Source organism: Antedon bifida, chromosome 6 (genome assembly GCF_963402885.1).
Source record: "Antedon bifida chromosome 6, ecAntBifi1.1, whole genome shotgun sequence".
Lineage (NCBI taxonomy): Eukaryota > Metazoa > Echinodermata > Crinoidea > Comatulida > Antedonidae > Antedon > Antedon bifida.
In genome coordinates, this window is record NC_136231.1 from 27,397,718 (window position 1) to 27,418,429 (window position 20,712).

Below are 20,712 nucleotides of genomic sequence, written 5' to 3' on the forward strand. Positions count from 1 at the left end.
TACATATTAATAGACATTAGCATAAAGATTACTACTAACTCAATTAACAAACTGTGCAATTATAATCATACTGGTATGATATGTCCTAATCAACTGAAATATTTGTAACTGTACTTTATCTTTAATATAGATACTCTTAGGGGTCCTCCGCAAGATCTGACTGATAGTAAATAGTCCATGATTTGTGAATATTGACTGGTACACAATTAATACAATAATATAGCTCTGAAAACATAATTATTATATAAAACAGTGATCAAGAAAGATAAAATTGTATTTAGAAAATGAAAGAACACTACTACAGTATATGCTCAAAAGGTTGTTTCTAAAGGGTTCCTCCAGCAATACTGTAGATTGTCACATGTTTTTTGTGTGAATATTATTATATGCATGTCAAGTCTTATGAGGCTCACACTGTTTTAATATTAGTTTACATGCATGTCAAGTCTTGTGAGGCTCACACTGTTTTATCCAATTGCAAGCTTTCATGCCACACACACCTAAAATCTCACACTTTTCACAAATCTCGCATTTTATTTTATTAAACCAACACTTTTCACTAAAAAGAACTTAATTTTATTGTCTATCATGCCTAGAATCACTGATCCTAAGCCACAACAACCAAAGCAACATAAAAATCAACTTATTTGACGTTTGATCGACCCACTTTTATTGATACTTATTTTTAGGGGTTGGGGACAGGGATTTATAGTGGGGTTAAAATTGGTAAACCTAAAGTCGGCAGCAACCACTAAGTTGACATATATGTTTGGCTCAGCATTTTATTCAATCCCGCTCTGAAATATATACTCTCTTTACCTATGAAGGAAGCAAATTTGATGCTTGTACAGTATTGGTAAATTGCTGGTTGAATTGGGTCAGAAAACAATCATTTGAATAGTTTAATAAACAGACATCTCATATTACAAGTTACTATCAATTTAAACCAGGCATCTACACAAACCTTTTATTTTAGTTTGTTTAATTTGAATTTTCCCATGAACACGTTGTTTACAGAGGGTTGTTTGTTTTGCTTTACACTATTACAGCCTTCTATGTCTGCTTCTAACAATATAAACAAGCCAAACCTTAATGTATTGAAAATATGATAGGCTAAGATGTGTACAGTAGTGTAGGTGTATATTGGGATAGAGTATTATGTACACCCTGTGTATGGATTATAACGCTTAATGTACAACCAACATTAGGTTTAGGCAATGTCACTGAACTACATACTATTCATTCATTTCCTTTATTTTGAATAATACATTCATATACAAAACATACAAAACAAAAAAGAGAAAAAAATTCACCAGGAAATTAACAATAGCATTTTCCACAAAAACAACCTACTGTAAAATATCTATTTGCACAAACGCTGATGCAGGTTGGAGTGTAAATAGGAAAAGCAACTCTCATATTATTTACTGAATTTATAAATTGGTAAAACTTGGCTTTTTTAAGCAGAAGAGGCACTAACAAACATGGTTGATGTCAATTGAGGACAAACTTCAAGCAAAAAAAATTAAGACAATCATCCCTCAACCTTCTCACAATCATTCCTCAACAAAACACTACTACTATTACTCCCCTCCCACCACCCTACTCCAACCAACCAAATAAAACAAACCACCTTCCATACCCCTGCAATTATACCGTATGTCATTTACTGATAATTTAGCACCAGTAATTGTGTTAATTATACATCAATTAGTACAATCAAAACATCCCTTTGTTTATAGAACTAGTACAGAACTGTTATGTCAGTCCGCTAATTAACTAATGATAGTTAATTGATTTTGTATTTCCATTATAAACAAAACTATATCCTCAAAAAAGTGTAGTGTGTTGGTGATAAAATATTGATTCCTAATAAAAGTGCTCTGAAAGCAAACAACAAAAACTTGGCAATGAGTGAGTGTTAACAACTTGATGGGTATGTTTTGACTGCAAACAGATGATGGCATAGGAAATACTACAATACAGTTCAATAAAGCTGCTACTAGTCTACAAATTATAAACTGACAACAAAAAGGTGTAGACAGAATTTAAAAAAACGATTTAGATCCTGGATGCAAAAATAAATCATTAATCATTGACCAATAACAAGTGACAGATCATTCAAACTATCTTGTGATTGGTCAAATTAATTGCGTTTTGTAGGATCCAAGTTTAAATACTATATGAATAACTTGATCCATTAACTTGATCGTATTCCTTGATTAAACAATATGTCGCTACTGTAACATAAAAGTTGCTCAAAACTACGAAAAACATTTAATTAAATCTGTACGTTTTAGCTTTTTTGTTGGAGTGGCACGCCTAATTGGCGACAGAAGCTCCTTGCCGCAATCTACCTATTTTTTGTCTTGTTTGTATTAAATGTTTTTGTAGAAATTAATAAAATGAAATAAATATAATTGAATTGAATTTAAATATAATTGAATATATTTATGTAGAACTAAAAACCTTGTGATCTTGTAACCACCAGTAACTAAAAAACAATTAGCATGATAACAAGTCATAAGACCTGTTGTTAGAATGTAGCTCTAGCATGAATTCATTGCAATGAATATTCATACAACTTACAATTCTAATCATTCATTATATTGTATTTGATAAAGATATATCCTTGTTATTGTTATTAAGTTAAAGCCACTGGGAGAGCCAATGATGAAAGAATAAAATACTAATTATTATCTTGTAAATCAATAAAGACAAAATGAAATTGTCGCATAGAGTTATAAAAAGGCGTTGATTATAATAAGAATGGAAGTGAGGGGTATTGATGCATGCTTAATATACATTGTAAGCTACAATCCAACGTACGCTAATCAATACAACAGGCAAATTTAATTGTTACAATAATATTTTCATTTTGCAACCAGGACAATAGCAGTTGGGGGCAGGCTTCACAAGTAACATACCATCATATAAAATAAGCATTTTCGTGAAGTAATCAAATAATGTTACTAAAAAATGGTAAGATTGGAAAAGTAAGGAAAAGGAACATTAACATTAATTTGATTCAAAAATATTAATTTTTTCATATCTATCATTATACAGTAGATATGTTGTGGTGGTTAAGATGTTTGCCTTCCAATCCAAATCCATGATATTGACTTAGTGTCAGGGTTGTAACTCGCAACTCCTACTCCACTCTTAAAAATGAGACTCATAGTACAATACAGTATCTATCATGCAATTGGCAAGTTTCTTGCTGATAAATATGAATTTAAAATAAATATAAAACAACATACACAGTAAATTATACATTCTTGTTATACTTTAAATTTGACACATTTTGTGCTTGACTGCTTGTGTGTTTGACTGCTTGTGTGTTTGACCCATTGTGTGTTTGACCCATTGTGTGTTTGACCCATTGTGTGTTTGACCCATTGTGTGTTTGACCCATTGTGTGTTTTACCCCTTGTGTGTTTGAGCCATTGTGTGTTCGACCCCTTGTGTGTTTGACACATTGTGCACCCTTGTTTGCTGTCCTTGGGTTAAGATATTGAAAACAGTACTGTACTCATCCTTATTGATTTCTTTCCTTTCTAACATAAATTTAAATTCAACGACATTTCTTTCAAAATAACATGTTGAACCATTATTGGTGCCTAGTCTATTATCGCATCAATTATAGACACCAGTACTTAGCCGTTATTTACTTTCTTTAAGCAGATTCTGTTTGGAGACAGGGGTACTATTTAGTTAGCCCACATAGCTTTACCTTCAGTAAACACTTCAAACAATTGCACTAGAATTCACAATGTATACCTGTTGAAAAGACCTAGCCATCAATTAAAAGTACACCTGGTTGCCAAGTGATACAGAAACTAAGCTAAGGAACTTAATACTAAATAAAGAAATAAAACAGAATGCATGATGAGATAGCAGAATATTCTGTCTACAGCAGCAATACTTGAGTACTACTATACAGCTGTCAACAAATAATGATATGCATCGTAGGTAGCAGTAGTAGTACAGAATGTAATCATTACAACTCAATAGTACTATTGTACCAGAGTTCACAATAATCATATATAATATATCTTAATGGCTACTTACATCAGACATGGTTAGAAGCTGGAAGAAAACAGTTAATTAAGATGAAAATGAAAGAAGTACTTAATACAGCTAGATGACAGTAGATTGACTGAGAAGGGTGAATACTAAAACAGACTGATCTAGCTTCACATCAGTTAAGCCCAACAGTGAGATTGAATAGCAAACATATTGATTCATTGATTTTTACCTTTGTTCCCGAGCCATTCATGTCCGTGGTAGTGATCCTGTGGGGTAGAGAGGAAAAAACATATGGTTAGTTGTAAATTCAATAAGTAAAATGGATGACAATAGACGGTAGTTATATATGCAATGTAACAGCCGGTATAATTTGGAGCCATGTGTCGTTTACGGCTAATTTTGCTACATCAATTTCAATATTGATTTTCAGTAACCAGCTTATTGACTCCTAAATTGAAATCAGAAATGAAAACAAGTCTGTAATGCTTCATGTTTTACACCTCAATTATAAACATTTCCAGCAGACTGATCACAAATACACCTTTTGATTTTAAAAACAATTTGGTTGCCTCTAATTATGAATCAATTATGAACAAACAAACTTCCAAAGATCCGGATAGAAACTGTAGTTTTCAATTTAGCAATGGCGGAGTCAAGGGCCGTATTCACCAATCACACTTAAGTGAGATATTTCCCTTAAATATTAAGCATTTCACTTAACTCAATAAATATTTAAGTATTTCCCTTGGATTTTATTCACTTAGATTTTTTTAATTTTAAGGGAAAATGTTCCCCTTAGCCTACTGTATGTGTGAATGGCGAATATGGCCACTGGATCCTAGGTGAATCAGGACTCACAAAAATGATAACATGAAGTTCTAAACTTAATCAAATTGGGGGTTGGGAAATTTACTTGTCTAAAGCACATTCACATTTTTTATAAATGATTTATTAACAGATTATTATAACGGTTGTGGAAACACTTTTTAAATTAATTCTGTCAACACAAAATGACTTGGAATGAAAATAGTAGCCTTGCAGATACAAGAAAACTTTTCCTATTCTTTAAATAAATTCTGAACCTTTGGTTATTTTGGGGGTTTTGATATAGAGTCTATTGTTCCCATCAAAATATCTTGTAGGGTTTAAGGAATTCAATAAAAGCAAACTACATATTTCCCATTGTACATTCAAATGTATTCAATCTGTTTTCTTAGCAATAAACAATACATACAGTACCAAAGCACTTTTATAAAAACAAAAAACAATTCATAAAAGGTTAAGTTGAAAGGTAGAGTTTAAAAAAAAGGAGAAAATGCAACTCAAATTATTGTTCAAACCACAAACCCACATTTTCTTTTTTCATTTTTTATTATTTCATACTTGTGTTATTCTGTTAACCACAATTTAAATACAAACTAGAATTTAATTCGTCACTTTGACGAATTATAGGTGATCATTTTTATCATTTTACCGAAATAATTTTTTTGCACGTACGTTAACATACGATCAGAAAATGTTGATGTATGCCATCCTATTATACGCTTTAGTGCTGAGTTGTGCCTATTATATGCCATATACAATATGTACTGTATATAATGTATCTATATACAGTGTAGCATAGGTGAAATTACGGGACACACATCATGTTCTAATTTTTTGGTATGATGGAATTATCAAAATAAACTCGAAGATGACAATTTCGAAAGATAATTAATTGAGCAAAAAAATATAAGATTTGGAAAAAAATTTGGCACGTAGAAGCGCTGTGCGCGCTCTTTGAATTGTGTATAACTTTGACGAAAAATATGAAAAAAACTACTTTTTCACTTCAACTGGCCATATGTTAACGTCACAACATCCGATAGGCTTAATTTTTATATGAATTAATATCTACATTTCATCAGCTTTCATAATAAATTATAATCATCAAGGTAACCTTCAATTCTGAAGAGCTGTAAGATATTCAAATTTACTGCGAAGGTGAAATTACACGGCCTACGTTATTCAAGTTTTTACGCGTGATGACGTCATTAAAATGAAGATAGTGTCAACTCATGATAAAGATAATTAATTAAGCAAGCACATACTGAAAGTTGTGCGAAATTCGAGCACACATAACCAAGATGCGCTCTGTTGAATGTGATAATCTACACAAAAAGATAACAAATCCTAATTTTTAAATTCAAGTGGCCATTTGATGACGTCAAAACATTTTGTACGTAAAATGTGTACATGAATTCATATCTACAACTCAATGGCTTCCAGAATAAGTTAAAAAAATCGGGGGTCATCTTGCATTCTGAAGAATTATTTTCATTTTAAAAAAGACCTATTTTTCACCATTTTCAGAACTTTTGTAAAATTAATGTGCGCATTTTGTCATTTTTAACGTGCTCGTATAGCGTTATTTTAAGTCGGAACTGACTCAAATTTGGTGAATGTACTAAGGATGGTGAGTAGAATGAGATTTGTAAAAAAAAATCATATTTTTTATGCTTTTTAAGTATCGCGCGCGCAAAAACGCATTTTTGCGCAGTAATTTTTTGAAACATGCAAATGGCCTAATTCATGCTCTAAATTGATCAAAACTTAATTTTGAGCGTTTTAAATTTTTAACGCGCGATTTCACGCGCATGACCCTACGTGCGCGTGCGTTTTTATTTGCTAATATTTTTACCCTTGATCTGAAGTTTACATGTAGTGAATTTCATTAATATGTGATAATGAATTATGGAGATATGATTGATAATGTGATTTCGCAAAATGGCGTATAAATGTCGTCACGGATGAGTGATCATGCTGGAAAGCTTATTAGGATTAAGTTATATTATTTGAAAGATATTCTGAAATTTTGGTAATCATTGACATTAAACTTTTTGAGATAATTGTTACACAAAATAGTGTACAGAAACAATAAAAAGAAAAAAAATAATAAAGATTTTATACAATAACAATAGGTGATCATTTTATTCTAAATGATCACCTAATAAAATAGTAATACCGCTTAACCTAGCAAAACTCAGTTTGTCACCGCCTGTACACACCATACAGTACACCGATGTTGATTCCCTGGTGTGTAAACTCACGTTTGTAGGACACGTGAAAGGGGTATTGCTTGTTACACACCAACGCTGATTTCCCGGTATGTAAACTCTTTTCTACGAAACGTGTATGTACCATTTTTAATCAATCATTCTCATAGTGAAGTCTAAGCAGTACACTATGCAGTCAGTAGTTTACCAAAACTTGAAGTAATCAAGAGAAAGTTAGTATTGGTGTTTCAACCACTGTTTATACTGCATGCATACTGTTTTCACTTTGAAATAATACATTGGCAGTACAGGATTACTTACTTACTTTCATTACATAGTAGTAGTACTAGTAGGCCCAAATACTATAATATGATGAAATTATGTAAGCAATTATTGTGAATGTGAGGGTAGTAGTATAATATAAGCAGGTTTTCACTAAATAGTTAAATCAAAGGCCAAACTACAGTATTGTTAAGCATCAATTTCTGAATAAATTTTAGGTACTGTAGCAACCGATTCTCCCCTCGGTGATTTTCGGTTCTGGTTCCTCGATTGTCAAATTGCCTACCTGGTTTGTGAGGCTTCTAATGTGTACTTTTTTAAGAAGCGACGCAAGACGCATCTTTTTCCAAAACTTTGTATATTTTTATATTATAGTATTTTCAATGTCATTTGCAATATTTTGTGTGTAATTTGTTTTTTTTCATTTGTAAATTATTATATATTAGAGCAATTTTTGTACAGTGCTTTGGTCTCTAAGAAAAGAGCTATATAAACTATAATAATAATAAACAATAACTCTTGTAAACATCACTTTCATACATTTTCAACTTCTAGAAAACCATAATACAATCAAATTTTCCGGTACACTCTATAAGAATGAATGTTAATATAAATCAGAAACACTTGCCTAATCATTATTTAAAATTGTTTTCATTTTCCTCTCCTCACTGCTTAATATTTCTTCTGCATCATATCATAACCATTTTATTAGTTTAGGCCTATATATTTTTCTGTAAATAATTCAGTGTCTTCATTTGAATGCCTCGTAGGTCGTTTTCATTAAATTATATCTTTGTATTGTTTGCATTTTATTTTATTGATGAATAAAGATTGATTTGAGATAGTACAAACCAACTGCACAATAGAACACACAACAGAAAAAAAACTCTTAATATATTAATCTAAATTACTAAGAAAACAATAAAAAATAATATAATAAAATCTATATGATATTGTTGAATTTGGTTAAATTAGAGAACGCTATTTATAATACTCTAGACAAATTGACAAATAAATTTATTTTTAAATTGTAAAAATTTATGTTACTGAAAACTGATACAAAATATTAATAACAATATCCTTTCTACCACAAATACAGATTTACTCTATTTTATTTTGGCAAGACCATAGAGTTCTGCGGTGTGATGTCACAACGATAGAGGGTGCTGCATGGTTGCCAACCAAAAAATGCGTTCAACGCTACTATGTTGATAAACTGTATAGATCTGTATTTCTATTAAATTATGTATCTTAGCTTGATTTTTTTTAACTTAAACTGTACAGGTGAAATTTTAGTTTGTTTTTATTGAAAAATATTAAGTTTTAAAATGACTACTTCAATAAGCCTATTCCAAACCATTGGTGACCCGAGAGTCACTCAGGCAGGTTGAACGCATTTTTTGGTTGGCTAGCAACCACGCAGCGCCACGTACCGTAGTGACGTCAGCACCTCAGAACTCTATATTCGTAATACTGTACATAAAATATTACTTATACAATTGTATAATGTATTGGCAGTTCTTCCTGGTGAACACATTAACTTGATTTACATACCATCAAATAGTACAATATGCAAACAAGTATAAACTTCTAGGCCTAACAACTTTTAAAAACAAAATTAACACTTTCATTAATGACCTAGAAAAAAACTGTATAAATTATCATAGCGAAGGATTTGTAACGGACAGGAAATTAGAAATTAAAAGAGTTAGCAAGTTTAAATGAGGGAAGGATGTAAGTGCTGCGGTTGACTGTGAATATTATGAAATACTACTTATTATCTAAAGAATACATATTTTATAGTGCTTTATTTTCGTATGCTTTTTAGTATGCTATTGCTATTCATTTTAATCCTACTGCGTGTGTTCTACTGTATACTTGACTGATAATATTTAATTTAGTCTATTACAGTATTTAGGAGCATTTTTTAATTCAAAATTATTCATCGATCGAAATACAACCTGTAGTGTACAGCTTCTATAGTTCTCTGCATGTACTCAGCGGCTAAAATCTGACCACTGTTCTTAAACATTTCTACATCCGCGGCCAAAATCTGACCGTTGTTTTTAAACATTTCTACATCCGCGGCCAAAATCTGACTGCTGTTTTTAAACATTTCTACATCCGTGGCCAAAATCTGACCGTTGTTTTTAAACATTTCTACATCCGCGGCCAAAATCTGACCACTGTTTTTAAACATTTCTACATCCGTGGCCAAAATCTGACCCCTGTTTTTAAACATTTTTACATTACTGTAGCATTTGACAGTCAAGATGGAAGCAGGGTATTGATAAGGATAATAATCATCAATAAAAATTAGAATAAATGTTCACTTTGGAAATAATGAATGTTTTGTATTTTGTTGAATGGGAGAATATTTTCATTCATTGTATGCTAGATGCAATAGAACAGTCAACTTAGATTTCAATGCATTTATTAATTCCCTATTTGTATTCAATAATATGACAATAGCCTAAGCTTCAATAGTATGGCTGAAAGTTGGAAAATAACCCTCAAATATTGGCATGGTTACTGCATGGTTTACAACAAACAATTCCTGATTCTGTATTTTCTTTTTACTTCAAGCCTTTTCTCTGAAATATCGGGGTGAAAAATTTAAAGTTTGGATTCTTTCAGTATTTTTTTAGTGTTTTTTAAAATTTAAATTGATACATATATTTAATTATTACTAACTACTTACTCTACTAAACTACAGTATCAATACAAACAAATTATACAACAGGGGTGGACACAGGATTGTCTACTTTCTTTGGATGGGTCAACAAGTTGATTCACCGATATCACTGACAGATAGAAGATATCATTTCTGCAAAAACCATAGAATCCTTCAAAAAAAAATTGAGGGCCCTTTCTCAGACTCAAGGACTAGGCCTACAGGGTCAATCTACCAAGTAACCAAGTAAGTAACCACGTTTATTGTTTCTCTGTCAGCAGTACCTACCAGTACCACTGACTGCACCCCGCACGCTGCAGTGCATGCCAGGAGGGAAAATCCTTCAGCTAGCTAGGAATCAAAACAAACTTTGTCTTTATGTCGAGCACTATGACGTGTGTAATGATATTCATTGATAAAACAATAGAAAATATAACAATGCATTTGTAATGGTTTATACAATTTAATGAAAAATAGACTCAAAAGATTCCGGTTATTGTCTGTTTTTATAGGCCACCGTCTGTTTGATAGCAAGGCACGTAAACACATGGATGCACTTACTGTATACAGTGTACCTTTACTGAGTGAGTCAGTCAGTCAGTCAAACAAACAAATTTATGACAAATTGTATTTTACTAAAAATTCAACCGAAATAGACAAGTTTGAGTTTTGACATGACAAAAGAAACCACTGATAAATATATAAAACATAAGGAAAATAAATTTAATGTTCTATTTACCCCTCCATTCCTTGAAATAGTGAAGAATGTCTACAGAATTACAGGAGATAGGCTTAGAAAATCTGCAGGTAGCTGTACAAAGCAAAATGGCGAAATATTAGGAGTGGGCCCTCAACGTTAATTAATTGACCATCCATCTTTTTCGCGCGTTTTTATACTCGGTGTTGCGCGGCAATGGTATACACTGTAAACACAATCAATAATACTCTAAAATCGGAGCGGTTATACACTAAACTACATATAACATTACATATTATAAAGACAATAAATTATAATTATGTATTAATATATGCCTCTTCCTACCCATAATATTATAATCTATTGTTGTTACATATATACAGTAGGCCTAGGCCCTACATTTATACATACAAACAAGAGGTATAGTTACTCTGTTCCTTGAGTTTTTTGGTGCATTGGTGCGATAAAAAAAAATAATAGAAACAATTTTATCCTAATTAAATATAAAAAAATGTGTTAGACCCTTTAAAATCCTGGATAATCTTTCTTGCCAATTAACCATAATTGTGTTGACGTATGATCTGACGCGTCAGCTATTTTTCTGACGCTTTTCACCAAGGCAGAAAATTAAAAATTTATCGCGATGTGAATTTGGAAAACAAAATGAATTTTATTAGGGCAATTTTCAGATCTTCAAAGGAAGTAAAGAAGTTGATTGGAACGGACCATCTGGGAAATAAATATTATGAAGTTCCAGAAGATGCTAAAGTATTAGGTAATTGAGTAAGGCATATAAAGGCTATAAAGACATCTAGCTAGGCTAGGGTCAGGTAGCCAACGGCGTAGGAGGACTGGTCGGACCAAACTAACTTAAATGACTTCAGAAAGAGAGAGAAGAAGCGGCCTAGAATAAGAGGTGATAGGTGGCAGCAGACTGACTAATTTATCTCTCACAAAATAATTAAAAAACTGACAGGCCATGTATGTTTTATGTTAAAACTGACCTAAGCCTATTATATATTTCAATACTTTCAATATTTTTTTTATATTTTTCATATATTTTACAGGTGAAAAGCTAAAAACTAGAAGGTTTGTGGAATCTAATATAAGTCATTATGAATATGAACCAGGAATGATACCATATGAATGGGAAGGTATTTATAGTACTCATTTCATTTTTATATGAGTAAATTTAGAATATTTTCACTAATTAATAAATAATCTAGTTTTATATAAGTTTAAGTGATTATACACATTTTTTATGTATAAATTTTAGCATGGATACGAGGAAATCGCAAATTGCCTCCAAGTGCCGAGGAGATCGCTGGCCGAGAACAACAAACAAAAAGTGTGCAACAAAAAGCAAAAGAACTGGAAGAAAATGAAAAGCAGGTATTTTGAATCAAATACTTGCTGTCTTTGAATTGTAACACAACAGACAGAACAATTATTATAATTATGGGAATAATTTTTAATTTTATTTATAAAAACCGTATCAAATTCAGTTAGACTATTTTGTTTTCATAGGCAGCATTTACTAACGTTCAAACTGGTGAAGAAGTAACAACAAAATCACATACTAAACCTGAAGGTAGGGCAATTTAGCTTTTCAAGGGAGAGGTTAAAAATAGACGAGGCAAAGATGCTTTAAATATAATCATTAATATAAAATACGACAATCTCTGCTGTGAGATTGGGGTGGATGGTGAGCCAGACTAGGCGAGCACCTCATCTGCCTCATGCTGGCTACGGCCCTGCTTTTCAAAACATTTAAAAGTGATGAAATAGAGTAATATCCATCATTTATACTTGTACTTCACCCCTATTAAAATGTGTTGTTGTTTTAGGACATGCCTCTGCACCTGTGTATAAAGCAATTGATGGTGAGAGTGACGCTGTCAGCACAGGCAATGAATTTCAACCAGCAGCTTGGAAACCTGGAAAAAAGTGACAAAGTACTAAAGCAATAAGAGTATGAAATAGCAATGGGTTTGAACTGCAATGTCCCTCCAATAGGAAAAGAGCATGTAAAACAGACACTGACTGACACAGTGTAAGATGAAAGAGAAAACATGCAAAATGAGGATACATAAAGATACGATAATCGCAAAATACAAAACAGCAATATTAAATAATGTCTGTAGAACGGAATCAAGCACTGAAAATTAATTTATTTATATAGAATGCAAACAAATAATATTAACTAAACATGTTTAAAACGTATTCCTTGTTTTTATTTTGTTTGCAATCTACTGTATGCATGCTTAAGCCGACTCCAGTCATCAGTTTTAAAACTCATACATCAACCATTTCGTTAACTGTGATAGATACAGTAGGTTTCAATGTAACTTTTAACTTGGATCATCAGACATTAGAAAAGTGCTTGCCATTAAACGGTATTGTACCGTAATGTAACTGCTCAGTGAAAAAAGTGTGTAAAAATAGAAATTGATACAGTGTAATCGGATTAAAATTTATTAAGTATCAATATTAAATACTTATGTATACAACAATATGGTGTGTAGTCAAACTTGTACAAGTCAACATTGTTTTACTTAATGTATATAAATATTTATATGCAGGTCAAAGTTGATATTGTATCTTATTTTGATGATTTGACTTGTGCAAGTTTAATTTTAATACTTTTAAAAATTCGACTTTTTAAAGATTGCATAAAACCTTGCATTGCGTAGCAAATTCACAATTTAGCCATGATTTCATTTTTATTATTTAATTTACCAATATTTTATAGAAAGAATTTGAGGTATTTTACAAATTAAAAATGTCTTCATATTATGTAGTAGTCTATAAAATAAGTTTCATTTGATTGAAAATCGTTCTCCAACATTTGCTCTTCTTAAATTCCCTTTTTTAACGACTCATCTTGAATGGGTCAACAACAATCATAAGCTGGTTAAAGTTACAATTCACAAAACGTTTTATCAATTCTTGCTTCCAAAACAAACACAAGTATTTTACTCCCATCACCAATGATTTTCCTTGAAACACAAATACCAAGAATACACAATGCATGAACACAGCTAATTGTCTTTCTTAGAGCGCCCCCTAGCCCTTGCCTGGTTCGATTCCTTTTTCGCTCTACGCTTTTTATCTTTTTCTCGCTTTTCAACATCTCTGTACAACATGTATGAGAGTATGGCACTGATTATAAATAACGGGCTCAATATGAGGAACACAGTGTAAAGAAATCCATAAGGGTCTTTCAAAACCCATAACAGAATGTTTTCACGGAACCAGTATGTCCATGTTCCAGGTTCAGTGTCTCTCAGAATACTATCCTCAATGCTTCTTGCTCCGTCCACACTATCTGCAACATTCTCAGCCATGTTCTACAATATTAAAATAAGTTTATTAAGTCATGGTTCGCACTGTACACTTTAAGTAAAAGCAATTTCCATATTTGGTCTTGAAAAGACTAGATCTTGATTATGTAATTGAAAAACTCCAACTTGAGTATCACTCAATATGTATTGTATTATAACTGAATTGAATTTCGAAAACCTGTATGACTATGTAGAGTCCATTCAACTGTTTTATAATAATGCACACTCACGGCACACAGTTTTAAATTCTTAATTAATGATTGAATCATAAAAAAAACATACTAAAAATAAAAACATAGTTTACATAGATAGTGGAGAAAAGTCTAATAATTTCAAGTGTAGCAGTACAGTATTGTTAACTACTTTCATACGATTCCTGCTACATTCCTGAGTACTACTATAATATTGGGCTGCGATTTACCACTATTTTTAATCCTATATAACCACACCCTTTGATTGAATACTTTACAGTACACCCACCCACGCCCAAACAATGTCAAAACCCCACCCCAAACACTGAACAATTTAAAAATTGAAAGAAAACTGTTATGAATTATTTGAATAATAATTTCAATAAAATGTAAAATAAGTGATCCCAATTCAATACAGTAAATATAATTTTCTGTTATTTTGCTAGGCCTAGCCTAGATTAGTGGTCGGGTTTGGGCGGATCAAGCTTCCTCTCGCGGTGGAATCCGGTGACAGAAAAGCACGATTGATAAAAAAAAATACGGCTTAGCTTCAACCCCTCAAATTAAAACTAGTCACAATTTTGAAAAGAGTTATCGTACATTACCTGAATACCTATTATATGTTGTACACGACCGTATAACTATAGTTATCGTGTACTAAGTTTACAGTATATTTTAAACTTGTAAAGAAATTTCACTTCGACTAGGCTACTACAAATTCACCGCGTCACACGCCCTCCAGCGTTTTTTTTTTGTGAGGGGGTTTTTATGCGTTGTTTTTGTGTGTATAGAACAGCCTATTTGCGTCAATATTCAGCGAAACGCGTTTTCAGCTTTATTAGCGATAACATAAAAGAGATGCTTTTTATTAAAATGTATTTTTATTCTTCTGTTTTTTAATAAAATTTTACATACTAATTAAATCACAAAATGTGAATTTAAATTTATATTCAACCATAAATATTTGTTTTTTAATAAATTTCACATGCAGACACATTGACTTTCATAATTGCTTTTCTCAATATATCATGATGCCAACACAGTATATCTAATTCATCTGTTCTGTAGAGCCGTAATTCTGTCGAATACTGTAGTGAGTTTTACGAAACAGGAGTTTCAACGGTTGATTAATTCTACGCGTCAGCAGGTGCGTTCTTATGCAATCATCGTCCTCATATAGACATATATATATTAATAAATTATTTATTTATTGGTCAAATTTGTGCTGTCCTTGTTTGATGAAACTCTTCATACATATTTGAATTCAAGACTATGTAACTTAAATAATAAACTCCATTGTTCTACAAAGATAGACATCGTGGAAAACATATCTACAGTTGTACAAATAACAATATAAATATGAGTCTACATTACATGTGTTTCAGGTAAGTTTGTTTAAAAGCCTTTTATGAGTGTCTAATATGGAATTACCCGTTTTCTTGTCATTTGTAACTAGTTGTTGTTTACTGTTTATGGAATGTTTAAATTGTTCGTTTGCAGTCTAGTTTCTAGACAGTGATTTGGCTTAATACGATATTCATAAAAAGAACAATATTTTGGAACACATGGCGTGTCAAAAATATTAGCTAATGGTAGCTACTTTTAGTTCTTTTAATAATCATTTTTGAACTGGTAAATCTTATATATGGCTTAGGTTGATTGGGCGCCCTCTGTCTGTACTTCACCGCTTGCTTGTGACTGCAAGTCTTATCAATCCACTGCTTACGATCCAAGTGAGGAACAATAGGTTAATTGGGCGCCCTCTGTACGTCACCACTTGCTTGTGACTGCAATTCTTATCAATCCACTGCGTACAATCAAAGTGAGGAACAATAGGTTGGTTGGGCGCCCTGTGTTCTTCACCACTTGCTTGTTCGTCACATTAAAATCCAATCGAGGGATTTCTTCAATCCTCATCTGAGCTCCAATTATCTACATATTTCTGTTCTTTCTTATTCTGAAAAAAAAACAGAGCTTCCAATTGAATCACTGTGTTAGGACATTAATATGGATAAAACAATGTAAAGAAAATGAACAAAAGAGAAAAAAAAAATCATACCATGTCAGGTTGCCGATCACGACAAACTTCAGGTTCCCATATTAAAATGCTACTGTCATTGCTTCCACTGTACAGCTCCTGAAATTCATGAATAAAAGTATGTTAACAGCGTGCTTTATATATCGGTATGTATAGAGCAAAGCTACTTAGTCCATACAACACAAAGTGTGATTTACGTAGGTATGCATAGACCAAAGCTACTTACAACACACAAATAAATGGGCTAGTGTACTGTAAGTGCAAAAAAAATTCACCATAGATTTTTTCAATTTTATCTAAAAAGTATTTTTTTTCAAGCGGTCAACAAACCTGGAATAAAGGATGAAATGTGCAGGCATTGACTCTGCTATAATGTCCTGTAAGATTGACCACTGGTCTGCCTGAATGAATTTCAAAGACACAAATCTCTCCAGATGAAGGCACAAACACCAGATCATCGGATGCATCGCAGGATACACTCATCTTTAAGTTTCTTCTTGTGTCATTTATAACTTTACCATAGTTCACCTAAAAAACAATTTATTGAGTGAAAAATTACTTTAATTACAACCCAAAACCCTTGATTATCATTTCTTCTTTTTTTTTAAATGCAACTTTTTAAGAACTGTTATGTGATATAATCAATTCAAATCATCTTTTATTGGTCTAATTCATATAAAAATAGAAATCAGAAAATCTTTGTTAATACACTGCAGTTTAAAATACATGAAAAAATGTTTAAACAATGGAAAAGTACAGACAATATTTAAAAGTTAAAAAAAATAAATCATATATATAATAAACAATTTTGGCAAAATTTATAAAAATTAATATATATATATTATGATACAGGTGTTCTCTTAAATAAAAAGAAATATTATAAAATGACTTACCAATGTGTTTCTACCAGTCACTACATCCCATAATCGTAATCTGTCATCTGATCCACAGGTAAGTAAGTGAAGTCCATCGCTTGTGAAGCACAGTCCAGTCACATAGCCATTATGTGCTGTACTTACTATTAGGATGAGATTGAATAATGACAGTTTTGAAAACTTATATATACAGAGGTTCCAACTGAACTATTTCATTTCATTTATTTTCCACTGATTGTACAAAATAAAACAGATATTTATACTTTAGAAAAGAAAAAAAAGATACAAAGAGGACAATGTGTGAAAGGAGATCAAAATAAGTAATAATTACTTTAAGCATTGACCACCTATCAGGAGATTTTATAAAAAGGTGCACGAACCATAGATACAATGTTATTTTAAAAATTCTATAGTAAACAATGGATATTGCAAGTAATCTTTAATCATGAAATAATGTATATACTCATCCAACCAAGAGGCCTAGAGTAGTAGAGCATAAATCTAAAACAATCAGGAAAAATTACATATTTAGTGGGAGATTATATTGTTTGAATGTTTGCATGGCGAAATCAAATGTTGATAATAAAGTTTCCAATACACCACATATATTAGTTCTGAAAAGAACTGTTCAGTTTCTCGACGTTTCGATCCATGTGCATTGATCGTCCTCGGAAGTGAGAATGCAGAAAGTCCCGGAAGAGTCGGAGATTGAATCTCTGAATTTACAGAAAATTGCGGCTGAAGAGACAGATTCACACTCAACATAGTAATTGTGAATGATACATTGGTAATTGAATACATAACAATTGAATCATACCAGCTTCAGTGGTAGTTGCTCCCTTCTCTCCATTGTGTTGATCTAGAACCATTAAACTGGCCTTTGACTTGCGAACATCCCACAGCATCACACGGTTATCTTTACTACATACAAATGGAAATATATGGTAGTTAGATTTCATAGATTGAAGTCCTCCATTAAATAAAATACAATCTAGTATCTAAATACTTAGTTAATTGTAAAACTCTGTCTACACTATCAAACTAGTTTGACAAAAAAAGTGTGATTGTTTACAATATGGTAGTGTACCGGTATGCCCAAATATGGTAGAGATATGACATCATCATTTCCATATAATTATGTGCACATCACATTTTTTTGTCAAATAAAGTTTGATAGTGTAGACAGAGCTTTAAACAAATACCTGGCTGTTGCCAATAGGTACTCTTCTTTACTAGACCATTGGACAGCCATTACAGAACTCTTGTGACCTTTCAATGTGTGTGTCGATGACCCATTCCGTAGGTCACACAATGTCACTAGTGATGATGCTGTTGCAACTATAATACAGAAAGAGATTGTACAAATGTCAAAGTTATAATAATATTGGTGATTAAGTTGAATAATTTGTTTAATTAAATTTAAAAGTACAATAGTACATAAAAGTACTTAGTTATCACATGGAGAAATAAGTTAGGATTTCTCCATGGTTAGCACAAACACTTATGTATATTCTCAACTTCAAACAAATAATATTGGGAATATAAAGAATAGTTAACATAGAAGATGGGTTTGTAAACTTACCGCTAATAAGACAGTGCTTCGTAGCAATCTGTGACATGTGATGGCAGTAGACTGGTTTATCAAAGCGGAAACTCTCTGCTGGTTTCAGTGTATTTGTATCCCATACTTTGAGAATGTTGTCCATTGCACTTGATGTAAACATACCAGTGTCATGTGGGTACCATTGCACTGTCTCTACACTGTACTTGTGAGCTACTGAATTTGACCTGAAAATGTCAACGTCATGTTAATGTAATTCTTGTTTCAAATAACTTGTAATTATAAATTTTTGTTTGAACTGTGTTTAAAAATTATCGTGATTTGTCCAAAAAACAACTGTAGAATATATTGTATATAAATTGGATTACTAATTCAATAAGATAACCTCAAAACATCTGATCAATCGAATGGTTGCAATATTAACTCCATTACATTAAAGTTACCTGTTAACCGAACAGACTAAAGGACACGTGAAGCTTGAGGGCGCTGGTTTACATTCAATGTCATATATTGCGATACCACTGTCAGCTCCGCCAGACAACAAGCTGCAAGGACATCAATAATACAATAACAAATACTCTATAAAACCTTCATTCCGCAATCATATAAATATAAAAGAATACAAAATAACATTAGATTTTAATAACATTAATGTTGGTTTTCTACTGGCAATTTGGTTTGGGAGTTGCCTTAATTCTTGTAAAATAAACAGTTCAGTAAATTATTCTGAAAGCTGATCTTTAAACGACTTCAATAATAAGTGCGGCACTTACTATTTGCCTTCAGCAGGGTCAATATCAAGGCAGTTGACAGCACTTTGTATGCGTTGTACATCCCTTGTCTTGCTGAGTTCTAAGCTGTATATTCTTCTTGTGATCTCAGCTCTCATCAGCTCCAGACTGCTCACAATACCTCTTTCCTGGTAATTCAGGAATTTCAACATCTTTCTTAGCTCATCATCATGCTACGCTGAAGTAAATTAAATAAAACCAATGATTACTGTAGTATAAAAAAACTCTTTTGAAGTGGAAGACACAATCTCACTATAAATCATGGTGGAAAGAACATTAAAATTGCTTTATCAATAGTGGCTGAGTTCACCCCACCCTAACAAATTGGTTTCATAACACTTTATATAATACCCAGAGGAGCTACGTACTTTCACACCTAAATTAAAATTGCAGAGCATAATACTTCACGGTCACTCACTATCACCGCTGCGGCCCATGGGTGAATGTTTATAAATTGGGTTAAGTTCTAGAGATTGAGGAAATTACAGAAGCGCCATATAATACCCTCATGCTCTAGTCTAGTAGTAGTAGTATGATGCCTACCTACTATCTTCTAAATAAGTTTAAGCACTACCTAACCTACTTACTTAAGTTACTAGTGGAGGTGGTAGTAGTAGTAGGCTACTGTATTCCTGCTGTAGGTTATTATTTATTTATATTTATATATTTAATATTATAAATCAATCATTAATTAAATAATAAAATTAAATATCAATCAATAAATTAATATAATAGTCAAATCATCCATATAATAATAATTTTTTATTATTTTACATATATAGGCATAACATAAGCCAACTAGGCCTAATTAGATTATATAAAACCGATTTTATTTAGGCCTGGACACGTCAGACCAGGGCCTACACCAGCTAGGTAGCTAGCGCGTAGCCGGCCGTGTAAGAGGCCTCTAAAAAGAGGCCGGTATAGGCCTACTCTAACTAGTAGGCCTAGGCTAGCTAGAGGAGGCTAGCCTTGGCCTAGCTAGGCCCTAATAATGTGCTAGACGGTAGACCTATATATCTCTTGCACTTATAGACACACACACACTAACTTCTAAACGTGTTCACTAAATGATTTATATTACTAACGTTAAAAGATAATTATGAAAAATTGTAAGATTAATAATATTTCTCTTCGACGACAGTCTCCATTTTTCGATGATTTTTGTTTATATGACAATTGAGGGCGTGCTTTT

At 32.2% G+C, this 20,712-nt stretch overlaps 4 protein-coding genes across 7 annotated transcripts in view; 1 reads left to right on the top strand and 3 right to left on the bottom strand.

The window, feature by feature from the left end:
• Positions 1 to 10,851, bottom strand: part of LOC144844871 (polypyrimidine tract-binding protein 3-like) — a 35,884-nt gene extending 25,033 nt beyond the window's left edge. The window contains exons 1-2 of one of the 3 annotated variants that reach the window (XM_078701967.1): positions 10,760 to 10,851; positions 4,259 to 4,295 (exon numbers count right to left, since the gene is read on the bottom strand). In XM_078701967.1, coding sequence (XP_078558093.1) covers positions 4,259 to 4,295; positions 10,760 to 10,767 — 45 coding nt within the window. In that variant the 5' untranslated portion in view covers positions 10,768 to 10,851. Of the gene's footprint in view, positions 1 to 4,071; positions 4,193 to 4,258; positions 4,296 to 10,759 lie in introns of those variants that run through there. The other 2 variants (XM_078701972.1, XM_078701969.1) reach the window with 2 other exon arrangements.
• Positions 10,852 to 11,345: 494 nt separating this feature from the next.
• Positions 11,346 to 13,230, top strand: LOC144844877 (NADH dehydrogenase [ubiquinone] 1 alpha subcomplex assembly factor 2-like). The gene is made up of 5 exons (XM_078701980.1): positions 11,346 to 11,492; positions 11,785 to 11,871; positions 11,994 to 12,109; positions 12,245 to 12,308; positions 12,565 to 13,230. The coding sequence occupies exons 1-5, from the start codon at positions 11,381 to 11,383 to the stop codon at positions 12,666 to 12,668; spliced, it is 483 nt and encodes a 160-aa protein (XP_078558106.1). The 5' UTR covers positions 11,346 to 11,380; the 3' UTR covers positions 12,669 to 13,230.
• On the bottom strand, positions 13,086 to 15,013 carry LOC144844878 (small integral membrane protein 15-like). Its single transcript, XM_078701981.1, has 2 exons — positions 14,858 to 15,013; positions 13,086 to 14,067 (listed from the first exon to the last, which is right to left on the bottom strand). The coding sequence occupies exon 2, from the start codon at positions 14,062 to 14,064 to the stop codon at positions 13,759 to 13,761; it is 306 nt and encodes a 101-aa protein (XP_078558107.1). The 5' UTR covers positions 14,065 to 14,067; positions 14,858 to 15,013; the 3' UTR covers positions 13,086 to 13,758.
• An 848-nt stretch (positions 15,014 to 15,861) lies between these two features.
• On the bottom strand, positions 15,862 to 20,681 carry LOC144844876 (DNA excision repair protein ERCC-8-like). Of its 2 annotated transcripts, none has more exons than XM_078701978.1 (10): positions 20,606 to 20,681; positions 19,500 to 19,695; positions 19,170 to 19,271; positions 18,748 to 18,953; positions 18,368 to 18,503; positions 17,983 to 18,086; positions 17,184 to 17,308; positions 16,621 to 16,818; positions 16,312 to 16,389; positions 15,862 to 16,209 (listed from the first exon to the last, which is right to left on the bottom strand). In XM_078701978.1, exons 2-10 carry the CDS (start codon positions 19,667 to 19,669, stop codon positions 16,159 to 16,161), a joined length of 1,170 nt encoding a protein of 389 aa, XP_078558104.1. In that variant the 5' UTR covers positions 19,670 to 19,695; positions 20,606 to 20,681; the 3' UTR covers positions 15,862 to 16,158. The 2 variants fall into 2 exon arrangements, with proteins under 2 accessions (XP_078558104.1, XP_078558105.1); XM_078701979.1 differs by lacking the exon at positions 20,606 to 20,681 and adding an exon at positions 20,292 to 20,311.
• Between the last annotated feature and the right edge of the window lie 31 nt (positions 20,682 to 20,712).